We start from the raw sequence: 16031 nt of genomic DNA, 5'->3' as shown, positions 1-16031 counted from the left end.
GGATGAGAGCTGGAAGTAATGAAGAGCCTGTCTCGGTGAGTGCTTCATTGGGAGAGGAAGAAAACCCTGGGAAAAGTGCCTGGAGGGACAGCTCATGGCAAGCATTTTGAATTCACCACCTGTGCAGGCTAGAAAAGAAAATAAAAAGAAAATAAAGAAAAAAAAAAATCAAAAGGACCATTGTTTGACAGCATTTTAAATTCAACATGAGCAATAGTCCTCCACCTTCTCCATCCTCTCTCCTGAATGCACAGGTTGGGCAGAGGCCTGAATACAACTAGCACAGTTTTACACCACAGGCAAATTTATGTCCTGCAAATATAATCCAAATTTCTGCTTATTCCAAGGCATTTATTTACTTAAGTGCTTGTTTATATTTTTATGTTTTCTCCTCCAATAGTCAAAGATATTGAGGAAACCTTCTCATAAATTTACCAGGAACAGATCTGGAAGGAGGAGGATGTTGTTAGCACTAGAATGTTGGCTGAGTGAGATAAAATGTGAAGTTCACCTACAAATTTGCAATGCTATGTCCTGCTCCAAGCCAGAATTTCAGTTCAGCCACTGAAAAACATGTTCACATAGGCACAGCTGATGAGAAACCTGACTGAAATCAATTAGATAGCAATCCTTCCAATAAATAGAATTAGTAGTATTACAAATTGAGCAGCATAAAACAGATTGGCATATATTAAACCTGTTTATAGAATCCACAATGACTGCCATAATCTTTTCAGAGAAATCTTTCTTGTCCTTCATTTTATCAGCCTGCTTTCTGCAGTGCACTGGTACTTCCATTGAGATGTACTAAGCAGTGTTAACACTCATATGGTTTAGTTATACAGATAGACAACTTTCAGTCATTTCTACAAAAATATTTTTGCATCTGGGACAATTTACAGGGTGCTTTTCAGAAGTTAGGTGGGAGTTAGCTGTAGCGAGTTCATGCTGTGGAGCACTTCATAGATCATTTTTTATGCACTGTCATGCACATAATTTCCTACATACATCACACATGTCAAACTGTATACAGCCCATTACCACATAATCATATGATTCAGTGCAAGACATTAAATCAGATTTATGTAGGACACAAGATGCTCACTTCTCTTGCTTTCCGAGTTGCCTCAGAAAATTTCCCTCATGTTTTAAGAAAACTGAATCCACGCTGTAAAAAAATCTGAAACAAGAAAATTCTATTTATTATTACTAATTACTTTGGATATCTGAAGGCATGTATGTGTAAGGCACTGAATGATTACGAGCTTGATTCTTTGCAGGTATATAGTGGTATTAACAACTGAGCGTGCATGGGCATGACAACTCATTACTTACATCTATTAAAAAATGCCTCTGTTGAAACAGAAATGCTCCATCAAATAACAAAAGATTTGCGATAATAGAATGTTACTGGCACTTTCTACATTTTTACATGTATTGTTACCCTGAACATTTTAGAGTCTACAAGACACACTGGACTGGGAATCTCTATATTTAGTCAGAAGGAACTGGAACAGAAGAGAACACAAATAAATAACTCATCATTACTCTTCCTTCCAGAAAGACTTAATTTGATTTCTCGTGATTTTCCAGAACTCATGCCCACTCCTGAGCCAAGAAGTCTTTCTGGAAGGCAGTGCATGGGTCCCTCTGTTGCTTCTCTACAGGGTTCACAATGACTCTGGGCTTTCTCTAATAGAGTCAGGAGTTTTGCTGCATGCAATCCTGCCTTTATTCATGACTTCCTCACTTCAACTACCCCAGCTCCAGTCAAGCCTCAGATTCAAGTCCAAGCCTCAACAGCTTGGACAACCTCATTCAGCCAAGACAGCCAGCCTTGAGCCTGGGAGATAAGGAGGCTCCTGAAGGATCTTCAGCTCTGGAGGCAGGAGTGCCTTGAGTGCTCAGACCTTGACACCTCCTTGGCTCCCAAACTAAGCCAGGGGTTCCTGATGCCAAATGTCCCTCTCAGTTAGCAGTTACCAAATCCAGGCCTTGTATATTGTTTGAGAATGTGATATGATAAAAACCTAGGGGAGAAATGGGAAATAGTCAGAGGTAAAATCTGGACATGTAGGTGTATACTACATAAAAACGAATTTAAGTATAAACTACTGAAGCTGCTCATGAACTGATGGAACAGTTTCAGCACTTGATTCCTGTACCAATCTCAGCCTATCTCTGAATTAAGTTGAGTGTATATTTTAGAGAGCTGTTTGAGTAAGAATCTAAACTTGATGACTTCCTCTCTGTTTCTAGGGAAATGAATAAACGTCTTACAGAGGAGCAAGCCAAAAAAACCTATGATCGAGCAATTAAATTAGAACAAGAATTTGGAGAATATTTTACAGGTAAGTTTTTGTTAAAAATGGTTGTTTCCCAAGGTGCAGTCTTTTTTTTACAAAACAACTTACAAAAGGCTCTGTCTCTGACATAAAGTACATATTAGTAGAGTGTGGCCGCTGTAAAGACCGTTAGAGTGGGACTATTGTTACCCATGAAATTCAAGGGCAGTTTGATGCCCTGAATGAATAGCTGTGCATTAACTTTATTCCCTCCCTGCCCCAAACCTGCTTTTGCTGAAATGAGTAAAAATGTTGCATCATTGCATTCACACATACCAAGGCAGAATTCCTCACTCAATCATGGAATATTAGAACATCCCAAGTTGGAAAGGACCTACATGGATCATGGAAGGGAAAGGGAAAGGCATCTTATTCCTGACCTGTAGAAGAACAGGATTTAAGGCCTCTGGGCTGCAGCATTTCTTTTGGGCTGGATTAGGCAGCTCTATACTCACTTGACTGGTATTTGTGGATAGCACTCAGAAGCCCCCACTGCTTGCATATGCTGACAGTGCCCATGATCTGAACTGCAGTTCCAGATTTCTGCTGTGAGGACAGGCAATTTAAGAGTATAGACATTGCTTTGTGTTGCAGTTCCTTTATCTTCTGTAACTTTTGGCCTGATCTAATTAAATTTTGCAGGCAAGGTTGAGTTTATTATAGCCAGGTCAGGGAAAGAATAGGCTGTAAATCTGCTGCTACTCATTAGCTTCTAAATCAAATGAAATGTTATGTTTGACTTGAAACAGTGGGAACCTACCACGCTGCCCTCTCATGGGACAGAGCTACTCGTTCTCTAAATTAACCTTGATCATTGACTTTACTATAAGCAGTGGGATGGGTCTTTGTCATGGGAAGGTGCCACTGTTTTGAACTTTGTTGCAATCTGCAAGGTGTATGACTTTTCCATAATCAAAAACATCACAGGGCTACTATTTCTATGAATTGCATAACTATCTGTAAGTACACTGAAAATCTGCTGATAAAGAATGCTGTGGAATGTGTCAATTAAAAGAAATATTGATATGTTTTCTTACTGCAGCTATTGTCCAAGGAGATAGCTTAGAAGATATATATAATCAATGCAAACTTGTAATTGAAGAACAATCTGGGCCTTTCATCTGGATTCCTTCAAAGGAAAAATTATAAATTAGCCACTGCACCTCTGATTACAACGGGAGAATATTTAGAAGAAAACCATAATATACTATTTGGAGGCTTTCCTGTTTTTGTTGCATTTATGTTCTTTGCAGTCAATGTGAATTTTGATGAATGTACAACACAAAGTGTTTGAAGCCATGAAGGACACTGATGGGTCAAAGGGTAGGAACAAAAAGACTTCTACCATATAAAGCAAATCTGTTTTGTGCTGAAAGCACCAGTTGTAGGTATAAACTTTTGACATGGAGACCCTCTGTCAAGGGGAGCTAGCCACCTCCTGTGCCCGTGCGGACATTTTGATCAATTTCAATGGCTGAGCTCAGTGTGTTGATTGCTTTAAAGAGAAGTTCCCAGCTCTTGAACCTCATATAGGGCTTGATCCTGCAAGGCGCTCAGCACTTGACCCCAATTCCTACACATGTGAGTAGCCCATTGACTTGGAGTCACTTGTGATCCTTCCCTATGCCGTTCAGTCCCATCAGTTCCAGTAGGACTGTTCATGTGCTCAAAGCTAAGCACGGGCTTAAGTGTTTTGCTAGATCAGGGCCACATGCACCTTGCAAAATCAATCTCAGAGTACTTGGTTCACTTCCTACTGAAGTCATTGGCAGGTCTGTCTTTGACTTGACTGGGAGGTGGATCCTATTCTAAGCTTGTCATTGCACATTTGTAGTTGGTACACCTCTACTTTGGTAACTATGCACATCTTTTGATTTCTGAAACCAAGTCAAGCATTTCCTTTCTCCCCTTTGGAAACACTATTGCATCAGGAATTAATAACAATATAGTTTATTTTAACGTAGTTTGGGGGTGAGAGAAGATGGAAGCATTTCACGTGCACACAAACCCATTCCCATGCAGACACACACAAGTATGAGGATTCACAGCACCTATGTTGACAAGGAGGGATACAACTGGGAAAAGCTTTAAAATTTTTGATTGTCTATTTTATCATTTATATTGATAGAAGGCACTTAAAGATGGAATAATTTATAAAAATAAAAATATATTGATGTATAGAAACTAATTTCTATAGGTAAAAATGTTTTTGTGAGATATTTTGTAAAGATTAATTAATTGAAAGATTAAATATTTACACCCTTGTGAGACTGTAAAATGTAAAGAGGACCATCGAGTTGCATTATCCTTTTTCTGTAACAGATTCTCTATTACTAATGACAAGCAAGATAATTCCTTAAATTGTAGTTGTCAGATTGTTTTCTCTCAATCTAATCCTCTCCCTTGCCTCTATTTAATCATGATGAGCTCCTGTGGGAAGATCTATTGAACTGACTGCCCTGCAGGACCTTTTCTGAACACAAAAGGATAATGCATCTTTAAATTGAAATGGATGATTTTTCAGAAGCAAGATGTCAGTGCTTGAGTGCAGTTATTACACTTCACCCGAAAATGTTTTATGATTGTTCCTGTTTCTTTAAATGAAATACCAAAAGTATTTGATCTTTTCTCTCTTTGTAGGCAGACAGGTAACCAACTAACTTGTACCTTCATTCATTTCACAGTCAACAAGGGTCTTAAAAGCAAAAACTGAGGCAATGGTCATTTGCGAGGGATTTGGGGAAAGTCTGTGGAATCGCAGTTTGGGGTGCAGGGAAAGGGGAGAGGGAGGTATTTTTTTCTCGTTTCACATTGCCCTTCTTTTGTATACTGATGCTGTTCTTCACTCTGACACACAAGGGGACAACTGCAAGAGATACAATGACAGTAAGCTGAATTGCCTTTGCTGCTGCTGGACCAAGTTTTATAGAAAACCCGCAATCTCCTGCCTGCTGTGCTGCAGGAGTCCAATACTTATTAGCTGGTGGCTACAGCAACCCTAATGTTTAAGGACGTTTTAAGGGCAAATGCTAAATAGACTCCTCAGTCACTCGTCCATTTGAAGCTTACATTTCTGTGCCCTGTCAAACTCACTGGTATATCCAGCCAACCCTCCACGGAGAGTGCAAGGAGCTGGATGTTTGAAATATAGCCACCAGCAGCAACAGGGTTAAAAATATGGGCATTTTGGTGGCCCTGAGGTGGCCCCTCATGTACTGCCCTGCTATGGTAACTTTGAGAAGTTCACACTTCTTTTACGACTATTTTTCTTGCCTGGCCAGCGCAGATTTATGTACAAGGGATTCAGTTAAGTCTCCAAAAGAGCTTTGTAACCAGAAGGGCTAGAAAGTTTTTTTATAACGTAAAAATGAATGAAAGCTTAGATTTTGGATAATTCTGCAGAAATCCAGTTTCTCCAGATCTTTGGAAGCCATGGATTATTCCATGCTGGCAAAGTACTATTGCCCCAGGTTGGGAAATAGCCCACCAGACCTAAAAAAACATAAGTATCCTAAAGCAGGAACTTCATTCTAATTTTCGGCTCTGTTTTTAAGCAATCAATCACACCTGCTTCTTTGTTTCTTAGTTCAGCATGCAATCTTTTACGGCACTATCCTTCTAGTAACTGTTTTGCTTTGTCATGTGCTGTGCTTTACAGTGAACAGTAACACTATGGCTGAGTACAATCAATTTTTCCATCAGTCCTTGGTTACTGTAGTAACATTATTTATTTTTCCCTGTCTGTTGCTTGTGCTTCCAGTTTAGATTTGCCATTGCACTTCTTCTTCTTCTTCTTTTTTTTTAAATAAAACATATATTTAAAAACAATTCACCAAGAGAAGCAGTAAGAAGTCTCATTTCCCTTAGGACTTGTACTCCCATTTGTTTTGTGTGTTGATGTTTGCGTTTCACGTTTCAGCATCCTCAGAGCTGCAGTTCGTTTTTGCATTGCAGCTGTTCAGATCATACTGGGTGGTAGTGGGAGGAGGAAGAGAAACACAAGATTCATGCAAAATTACATCTGGTGAAAAAAAAAAAAAAAAAAAAAAAAAAAAGTCCAAAATCACAACCCACAGCAATTGGCACCTGAGACCATATTGGTTCTAACACAGCTTAGAGTAATCAGTTTCCTTTTCTGTCCGTGTAAAAGACTAGCAAGTATCTAAACATGAAACAAATGCACATGCTGGACCCTTTAGGAAAAGTGCCAGATCACACCCCTGGTGCTATTTCTCATGTTCTGGCACAGTGTGTAGCACCATAGGGTCTAAGCAGAACCAAAATTATCACAGCTTTTTGTCCACCCATGAATGATCACAATGGCATCTTGCTAGCTTTGTGCAGATGTGCAATATTAGAACCAATTTATTTCTCCTTGCCACAGAGCATCTTCCATGCACTGACTCATTGAGAGCTTGCTAACAGGGCTCAGTGAAAAGGCTCTCTTTGTTGGTCTAGTGGTCTGACCATGAACCAGTGAAAGAGCCTCTTTCTTGCTTAATTCCCCTTCCTACAGAGGTACCCTGTCCATGCTAGCGCTTCGTAATTTCTTTGGTAGTAAAGGCTGTTTCTAGATTAATATTCTGTGATGTAATTGTGTTTGTAGCTAGCATAGTTTGATGCTCCGGTGTGGATAGGGTCCTAGGAACCACCCTGTGAAAGTCAAGGATAAGAAATCTCTCCGTTGCACTGAAATTTCAAATCCTCATCCTGGAGAGTGGCATTGAACCTGAGCTAATAACCACTATGAGCCAGAGACAGTGTCCTAGCTATACAACATCCACCTACCTATTTACATTTGTTTTCTTTGGAAAAATTGTTGGTGTTATACCATCACTGTTACTAGCTCATCAGCAGTCAGTCAAATTGTATTTTTGATTTGGTTTTCTCCCTATTTTCTTTTTCTTTTTTCAAATTATATCCCTGACCAGAGGATTCAGTGAGTGACAACATATGAGGATATTTGTAGGCAAAACAGTGTTGATGCACAAAAGTTTCAATTTTCTTTTCAAGCTGCATATTTAAAGCCATAATATCTGCCATGTTCACAGAAAAGTGGTCTTTTATGTTCATAGCTTTTAACCTCAGCATTTCTTCTCTTGAACATTTTGTCTGCCATGTTATGCATGCAGTTCACTGTGCAACTGCATTCATGTGCTCAGGCCCATGCCTTGGTGAAATAAATGTATTTTCCTGTTCCATTAAAAATATGACATCTTGTCAATTAGCTCAGAGGTAAGAATGAGGTTGTCATTATGTAAAAACAAATTGACTGTTCTCTTGCAGGATATTTTAGGGCACAAATCAGCATCAAAACTGACAGCAAATAACAGCTAAAACCTATTCAACACATAGCTAGCCTAGATCCTCAGCTGGTGGAAACCACGGTCACTCCATCAATTTCAGTGGAGTCCGTCCCATTTACATCACCTGAATTTACACATCCATCCTCTTCATTATGTCAACTTTTTAGCACTACTGTAAAGCACCAAGGCCGCATTATTAACAGCAGCTCAGCACTTTTCACCATTATTAATGTCTATATTACAGTAGCACCTAGAGGGCTAAGTCCTGGACCAAGATCCCTTGGAGGTAGGTGCAGTGAAATTACTGAACGCAAGACACCCCATGGGCCAAACACTATGGCCAGATTTTCAGAAGGCTTCAGCCCCACTGACATCTCACCAAGAGCAATAGGAACCGCTGCCCCGCTGGCCCTTTTGAGAATCTGTAGGGTGAGGAGTCTGAGATGTGAGCCATCGTCCCTCACCCCACGTTACTAGCTTACACTTCTGGCCCTGACCTACAGCCCAGGTACCTTGTTCTGGTGTCAAAGAGCATTCCTGAGGATGGGCAGTAGCCAGCATCCTAGGCAAGATATTTGGAAAAAATATAAAATAATAATAATATTAATAAAATGACAACACTGTTGGCTCTTAGTGGGATAGCAACCTTTACATTTCTGGATTTGTGTTCATAAATTTGAAACGGTCAGCCTGAATTTCTGAGTGCAACAGCCTGCACGCGGCAGGCCACTCCATCCGGCACGCTGACCAACGTGCATCTCTTTGGCAGGATGTTTCTCAGTCCAGCTGTAGTGTGGGGTACTCAGAATCTGAACTGGAGTTTACAAAATACCCTGTCCAGCTTACACTCCTGTTATGTGTAAATACTCTGCGCATCCATTCCATTTGTGTAAAGAATAAAGCACACACAATTATAAAATTCAAGATGTATATTTCATACTAGCTGTGTCCTTGCTTATTTATTCCAGTCCAAGCTCTCAGCTATGGTTCAGTTGTAAATGCTTGATAGAGTGTTTATAAATATGTCATGAATTTTATTATAAAATATTAATATTAAAGCATTTTTACACTTTATAGCAAATGGCTTCTTCACAAGGCATAATTTGTCTTTTTTCCTTAAAGCAGAATAGTAAAAAAGAATGAATATGCTCTTAATATGTCTTGAGACCCTATCACATCTGTCACACAAGGCAGACATCTGGAAGTGGAATGGTGATTTCAAGAACAACCAAGGATAAAGAAACTTTTCTTTCTTATACTTTTTCCTCTTTGATTTCACAGTAAAGTGACAGTTACCACAAAGAAGATTCACTCTGGTGAGCTTCTGCCAGTGTTTCCACATCACATTTTTGCTGTATATTGGGTATCATTAACACCGTGACAAATAATTATCAGATTTTTTTTCTATTTAATTAAGGACTTTTTTCAATGTTTCTGACACCACAGCCATTGGGATAAGTATTGTAATAGTCACATGCTTGCAAGCAGTTTAGTGGAGCATAAACTTCAGTTGTGCTATGGGATCCCAACAGCCCAAGAACCTTGGCTGCTGGCCATCCCAAGAAAGTCTTTGCAGATGTCTCGTGAGCTCTGGGGAGGTCACATGAACATTGTCAATTTATAGCAGAGACAGAAACACAACAGGGACACTGCTTTTGAGACACAGCCTGTACTAAATTCAGTCTGCACAGGACCACAGAGTTTCCATATGGCTCTGGGAGCCAGAACTGACACTACAGGGAGAAAAATTCTGCCCATGGAGTTTTACATGCATAATCACAAGGATGGTTAATCATCTAAACATTCATTGTGAAGCTTTAGAGTTCTTGAATAGATTCAGAAGAGGGAGAGAAGCCAAACAACTCTTCACATTGATATGCAGATGAGCATAACTTAGGGGAAAAAAAAAAGAAAAAAGAAAAAAGAAAAAAAAAAAAAGCAAGTTATTTTTGAGATGCCAGTCTGTTTACTGAGAGATTTTTCACAGCAGTAAGTTACTGCTCCAACAGTCAGCAACAAAGTGAAGTTGCTTTCCTGAGCAGCGCTGTACAAAGCAGTCTGTAGGTGGGCTCTTCATTACAGAGCAGCCTCTCTTAAAGTACTTTCTTCTTCACCCTGTCTCTGGGCAAACCTGAACTAATTCCCTAGACTACATTTTGGGAAAAAATAAAAAATAATAATAATAAAAAAAAAATAAAATAAAATAAAAAGAGAGAGAGAGACAGAGAGACAAACTTGGAAAACAAGTTTTGTAAAACCACCTGGGAAACAAGAAATACAATTGCAGAACCTAGACATGCTGTGACAGTTGTAGCAAACCTTCCCAGCCTGTTCCCTCAGCCAGGCATGGGGGATGTCCTGAATGGGCTCCTTCTCTCACTTGTCCCACTGCCTTTTAATGGTCACTTCACATATCCAGCCAAGTATCTGGGCTCACTTTTCCAGTCATGCCCCCATGGCTTGAAAGACATGATGTTTGAAAAATTATTTGGGACCAGAGTCACAAAGCAGATGGGCAGTATTTCTACGTACGGAAACAACCAAGTGCCTAGTCAATCTTTGGAAAGTCACTTCACTGGTTTTCAAAGGAGTTTATGTGCGTACTTGGGATAAGCAATTATTCATTTCACTATAATTGTATTACTTTACAGTTGACGCATACCAAGTCAATGACAGCTAGATCCCTGTGTCACCTGTGGGAGAGCAGGAAAATGGAGCTTAATTACTTAAATCTCTGTGCACTTATCAAACACTTCCCCATCGTCAAGCCACACAGCAATCTTTATTATAAAAAATCGTTGATAGTACAGGAATAGTTACTGTAATAGCCCTACCAGAGCAGGACTCATCTACAGTTCCATTGCAAAGACTATTCCACAGCTGCAGAGCAGGGACTGGGTTGGTTGGCTGGGCACCAGTGAAACTTCCATGTCTGGCCTGGTGTCTAGACCTGTTTGAAAAGCTGGGGTCCAGAACAGACCTGCTCTGTGAAGAAGGGCTGTTCTGGATAGTACCGACCGCTACAGTCACTTGCTGATGGAGATGTTTTGTCCCTGACGCACTAGGGTGTTAATGGTGCTTCATGTCCCAAGGACTGTGCCCACAAGAGAAATCTAATTTTATTCGGTGAAGAAATTGAAATGCTTGTTGCAGAAGCTCATTAACTACTGTCAACTGCTCATTAGCCCTCCATCTAAGCAGAAGCAGGTGGTAGCAACTAGGGAAAATGAATTAGGTCTAATACATTGTTAGCATAATAGTAATAGGGCTGTTACAACATCAGCAGAAAAGCAATACCCTAGCTTGCCCCTCCAGTACACCAGCTCATTAGCTGAAGTCCCAGGCTAAATGAAAAGCCTGAATTTGGAGGTTTGCTCTGCTAAATACAGAAGGTAAAGAAGTTTAACCTAAGCCTATTGTTGTTTCACTTCCATACACTATTTTCCTGATGCTGCCTTGCAGTAGAGTCTAGAAATGCAATAGGGAAACAGCTTTAAACTGTGATTTGCAGATGTCCTTAAGCTGCAGAGTTCTGGGGTGGGTTTTAAACATACAAGACAAGCAGAAAGATGCTAGGAACCCAGAGTTAAATCTACCTCTTACAGCTGGTCATGTGAAGACCCAGTCTGCAGCAAAATCTCACCAGTGGCACCTCCAAATTCTGCCTGACCTCTGCCTGCCACAGTAGGAAGGCCTGAACTAAATCATGACGGGCATCAATGAAACACATTCTTTTAAGATCTTCTTACCTTCTTCTCCCTTTTTCCTAAGAATCAGAGTTGCCATGGTGCCATCTGCAGTAACAGCTGGTCAAAGGGCTGTTCATTATCTTGAAAGTCAAAGCATAAGGCTAAAATGTCACAGTTATCACCACGCTTAAGTACTAAGAGTGTCAAATCTATGTCAAACACCCACGTCTTTCTCTTTTATTTCTTTTTAACAGAAAGAGTTTTGAATGTTGTCAACCTGATGGCTCAAAGAACAAATCTCAAGGGTCTGATGGCAAATGTTTGCCTTATACTCCTGTCATCACCTATGTGCAATAGGGGTCTCAGACAGGCTTTGCAGGGTGCAGGGAAGCATTCTGTTTCCCCCTCAAGTGATGTATTTATTGGCTGTATTCTGCCTGCTTGGATGTGATCTGCTGGGATTCAGTAGCTGATCAATGGCAATACACCTCCAGTAAAATATTAGAGAAATGTTTTCTAAGTTTTTGACTCCTAATCTATATATAATCCTTCCTTAATAGGGATAGCATTTGCTGTAGGTAAACAGGCTTATTAGCTTACAATATAATCTCACAGGCAGTGTATCCAGAGCCTTTTTTTTTCAATGGCAACCACATTGTTGTATTTTAATGACACCAAATCAGAAGGAAAGCAATATTCTGAGGCTGTGCCCGTTAAGTAGGGAAAAGCCCTTCTAATCCCCAACTCCAAGGCAATTGGCAGAAGGAGCACTTGCATCTAAACCAGCTTAGTCTGTGGTGGGACTGCATTTGGGGCATGGCTGCAGTGTTTGGAAGTGAGGTAAGTGAATTTGGGATGGCGAGAATTTAGGGCAGAAATATATCATCAATGGGGATTTGTCTCTATGAGCAAAGGCTCCATCAAGAACTGGTTTCTTTCACAGGGCTATGCATCACGGCTTGCCTGCTCCCTAGTGGTTTATTTCAGGTTCTTTAATACCTAGGAATGTGTAGTCACCCTACCTAACCTTGTACTCAGAGAGCCTTCAGGCTTCATCTGTAACTCTTTTGGTTAATGAAGTGAATCAGGGCCTGAATAATGTGAGACCTTCCCTGCACCACACCTCTCCACCAGCTCTGTCTGGGCCCTTAGGTCTCACTTAAGCATCTGTTATAGTTGAGGAGACTACCACCCCCTCTCCATCCCAAATTCAGTCCCACCATGAACTAAGCTCAGGCAGGCACCTAAGCTGGTTTAGTTGAAAATGCCTCTTCTGCCAATTGTCTTGGAGTTGGGGACCTACAGCGCTTTTCCCTACTTAGTGAGCACAGTCTCAGAATATTGCTTTCCTTTTCATTTGCCTGAGAGTAAGCCACCCAGCCAAGGCACAGTGTTTTCACTGCTCACAAATGCTTTCTGAATAGCCCAACCATACAGGTGTCCCAGAGCCATCACCTTAGGCCACCTCTGTCAACTGTGATAAATATCTGCAGGTTTGCTCTTCCCTACGTGCACACACAAGCACACATGTGCACACAGAACCACAGAATGGCTGCAGGTGGAGGCACCTCTGGCTCCTTCTGGTCCAACCCCTGCTCAAGCAGGAACACCCAGAGCAGGCCGCCCAGGCCCATGTCCAGGCAGCTTTTGAAGAGCTCCAAGGAGGGAGACACAAGCACACACAGATGATCATTCCAGAACAGTTTTTCATCAGTTCCCACAGCAATACAGCTTGCAAAAGAGCTGAAGCCACAAGAGAGTTTGAAGGGACCAGAGCAGGCCCAGAGAGACTATGGCCTACACCATGGGAGCAGAGGGGCATTGATGCCACCGGAGCAATTGAAGCACAGGGGACTTGGAGACAGGGTTTGGATGGCAGTATCACCCCTGAGCCACTACATGACAAATACTTTAAAGGGTCAGTGGTACGCACGTGGAGATACCTGCCTCTGGTAAGCTGGTTAAAAACCTCCCTGCCAGCAGCCTTTGGTTAATAATGCACAGTGCTCAGTGTGAACCCTTTAGTGATATGGAGCCAATGGGTAGCCATGAGGAGCTCTTCTGCCTCCAGCCTGATGGACAAAAGCATCCAGTGACACAAACATCTAGCCTAAGCAGCCTGAATATTACAACATTAATGGCAGCAGTGCCATATTTCCCTACCTGGACTGTGAGCACCATGTTCCTACCGACAAATCACCAGTTCAGAGTCCAGAAACTCTGACAAATTTCAACTCTCACAAGGTAAATTTTTACAGCTCCATTCTTCAATGTCCTTTACGTAGGTACTTGAGCATGTACCCATTACAGCCCAGCCCAGGGCAGGAAAAGTGTACAATAGGTTTTGTACATAGCTATCTTGAAATTCAGTGCAGTGAAGCTATTGTCACTCTAGAGTGCCAAGCCTGCCTGGTAAGCTTTTGGAAAACAAATCAAAAGTACATGTATAGGTACTGGTATCTCATGGAGGGTTTACCACCTTGGCTGGAGCAAAGCCATTGGGGTGCTGGAGATGTTGTTTGTTCAGGGATCAACTGTCTTAATAGCAGCTGGAGAAGCTTCCCAAGCAGCTTCCCAAGCTTCCCATAGAAAAACATTCTGTCCCATAGACAAAGATTTATATTTGCCCTCGGTGACTCTTTCTGTCTATTTGGTATGTGAGTGGGGATTTCACCTATGTATTATGTGTGCCCACGGTGCTGAGAAGTAATAATGGTACATTGCAGTATCCCACAATCTGCACGATCTCTGTTGTGCTAAGACAGCGTAGGCAAGAAGTGATTTAAACCAGAGCCTTTATTGCAATTTTTTTAGCCGGAGGTGAAAGAAATGCAGACAGGGAACAACAACAACAAAAAATATGACAGGAGAATGATGTTTCATTGCAAAGGCCATAATAAATATCTGTGTTTGTGTAGGGGTAGAAGAGGTATAAGGAGACAACCTGGAGCTGAGGCAAATAGAAGAAGATGGTGGAAATAGGTAGCCCTGTTGGAAATAGAGAGGAAGGGGGCTGTGAAGCCAACAGTCACAGAGCCTAAGGATATTATAGTAAGTGACATCAGCAGCTAGAACTGAGGAAGGAGCATTACTCCCTTAGGACAGTATTTTCTTCTACTTCAGGAAAAACAAAGAAAAGCATTAATAACTGTAGAATAAGAGAGAAATTAAGGTGCCTTGGTTACTCTTCTTCTCCATCCTCTTTCAAAATAGAAAAATTACTCTGTGCTTTCTTCATACTTTAGTGTGGAGCTGGCTAATGAACCTGTGGGAAGCAGGCATAGCAACCAGAAAACCCCGCTGGGTACAAATACGAGATGCTACAAAGCCTCCCTTATGAATCTACCACACTTGGCTCCCTCTGAAGGGCAGCTGGGATGCTTGTGTCTGGTTCAAGGGCTTCTGTGCTCAATGGGTCAGCCAGTCTCTTCAGCCTGACTTGTTCTCAGATGCTGCTGGACATACAGCTCACAGCACCTGCAAGCAATGTGTGCTGTCCCCACAAGCACTGACTCCGGAGTGGTGACAGCACCATTTTCTGTCAGAGAAAATGGAATGCAGAGGTGATAGGTAATAGCTGCACACCATCAAGTCCTGTATATGTTATAAATTCTGTCACCAGACAATGTTATGGAAACTGGAGGAAAGAAGAGGAGAAAAAGTGTCACTACAACCTGCCTTATTTTGCCCTATCCCAGCACTCCTGAGCTTGTAGGCTGCAAGTTATTTGAAAATGTCATCCTCCATTTCACATGAGTAAAGCATTACAATGACTACTTTAATGCATTCAATTACAGCCATGCTGGCAATGGGCCAGGACAATGTGCCAAGCACCTCTGCTATTTCTAATGGTGTCAAACCTGCCTTCACCTCAAAACAGAGAGGTGGATGTGCTCTCACACACTTCTCAGCATTTTATGCTATTTCCATAGGTTTACGGGCTTACAGCAGCACTGTGGGTCACAGTTTTTATATTAAAAAACTTGCTGCCCTAGAGATGTCCTGTTTGGTGGGGATGAGAGCAAAAACACTGAAGAGAAAAAAAAAAAAAAAAAAAAGAAAAAAAGAAAAAAAAAAAAAGCTGAAGAGTCAGTGTGGCCATGAAAAGCTGACTTGATGAGATCATCAGGGCTGCAAAGAGAATTATCCTAAATCCATGCCTTCCTAGTCACTTACAGCATTGTATCACTGGCTACTGACTCTGCTGCTCCTGGGACAAATGTCAAAAATACAGACAGAAATAATTACAATCATGATCATAATAACAATAATAATAACAACAAAACAATAACAACAACAAAAAGAAAGACTTTCTCTCCAGTTTGAACTTTCGTGGTTTTGGCTGCATGCCAAAAAGAGAGGAAAGTTGAATGTGGTTGAACTTTTCATGAAGAGATAATGCCCCAAAAGTGTCAGTCAAAAAATGACACATATTTTGACATCAGGGCTCAGAATAAAACATTGCACACAGACAGACCACAACTCCGTATCAGCTGTGGTTGCTTTTTTTTTTTTTTTTTAGCATTAAAAGAAACAAAATAATAAATAAACTGTCTTTTGCTCTTGCTAAGTTTGGCTTAGATAAACACAGCACCTAATGGGAAAAAAAGAAAAAAGAAAAGAAAAGAAAAGAAAAGAAAAGAAAAGAGAAGAGAAGAGAAGAGAAGAGAAGAGAAGAGAAGAGAAGAGAA

General features: G+C 41.0%; 1 protein-coding gene across 26 annotated transcripts in view; it reads left to right on the top strand.

The window, feature by feature from the left end:
- Positions 1-8725, top strand: part of DLG2 (discs large MAGUK scaffold protein 2) — a 1027745-nt gene extending 1019020 nt beyond the window's left edge. For 14 of the 26 annotated variants that reach the window (XM_035343430.1, XM_035343450.1, XM_035343455.1 and 11 more), the window contains 2 exons: positions 2260-2351; positions 3388-8725. In XM_035343430.1, coding sequence (XP_035199321.1) covers positions 2260-2351; positions 3388-3494 — 199 coding nt within the window. In that variant the 3' untranslated portion in view covers positions 3495-8725. The remainder of the gene's footprint in view (positions 1-2259; positions 2352-3387) is intronic. The other 12 variants (XM_035343381.1, XM_035343350.1, XM_035343376.1 and 9 more) reach the window with 1 other exon arrangement.
- The last annotated feature ends 7306 nt before the right edge of the window (positions 8726-16031 follow it).

Source organism: Oxyura jamaicensis, chromosome 1 (genome assembly GCF_011077185.1).
Source record: "Oxyura jamaicensis isolate SHBP4307 breed ruddy duck chromosome 1, BPBGC_Ojam_1.0, whole genome shotgun sequence".
In the NCBI taxonomy this organism is placed as follows: domain Eukaryota; kingdom Metazoa; phylum Chordata; class Aves; order Anseriformes; family Anatidae; genus Oxyura; species Oxyura jamaicensis.
The sequence above is the reverse complement of the archived record's forward strand: the minus strand, read 5'-3'. Positions and strand labels throughout refer to the sequence as shown.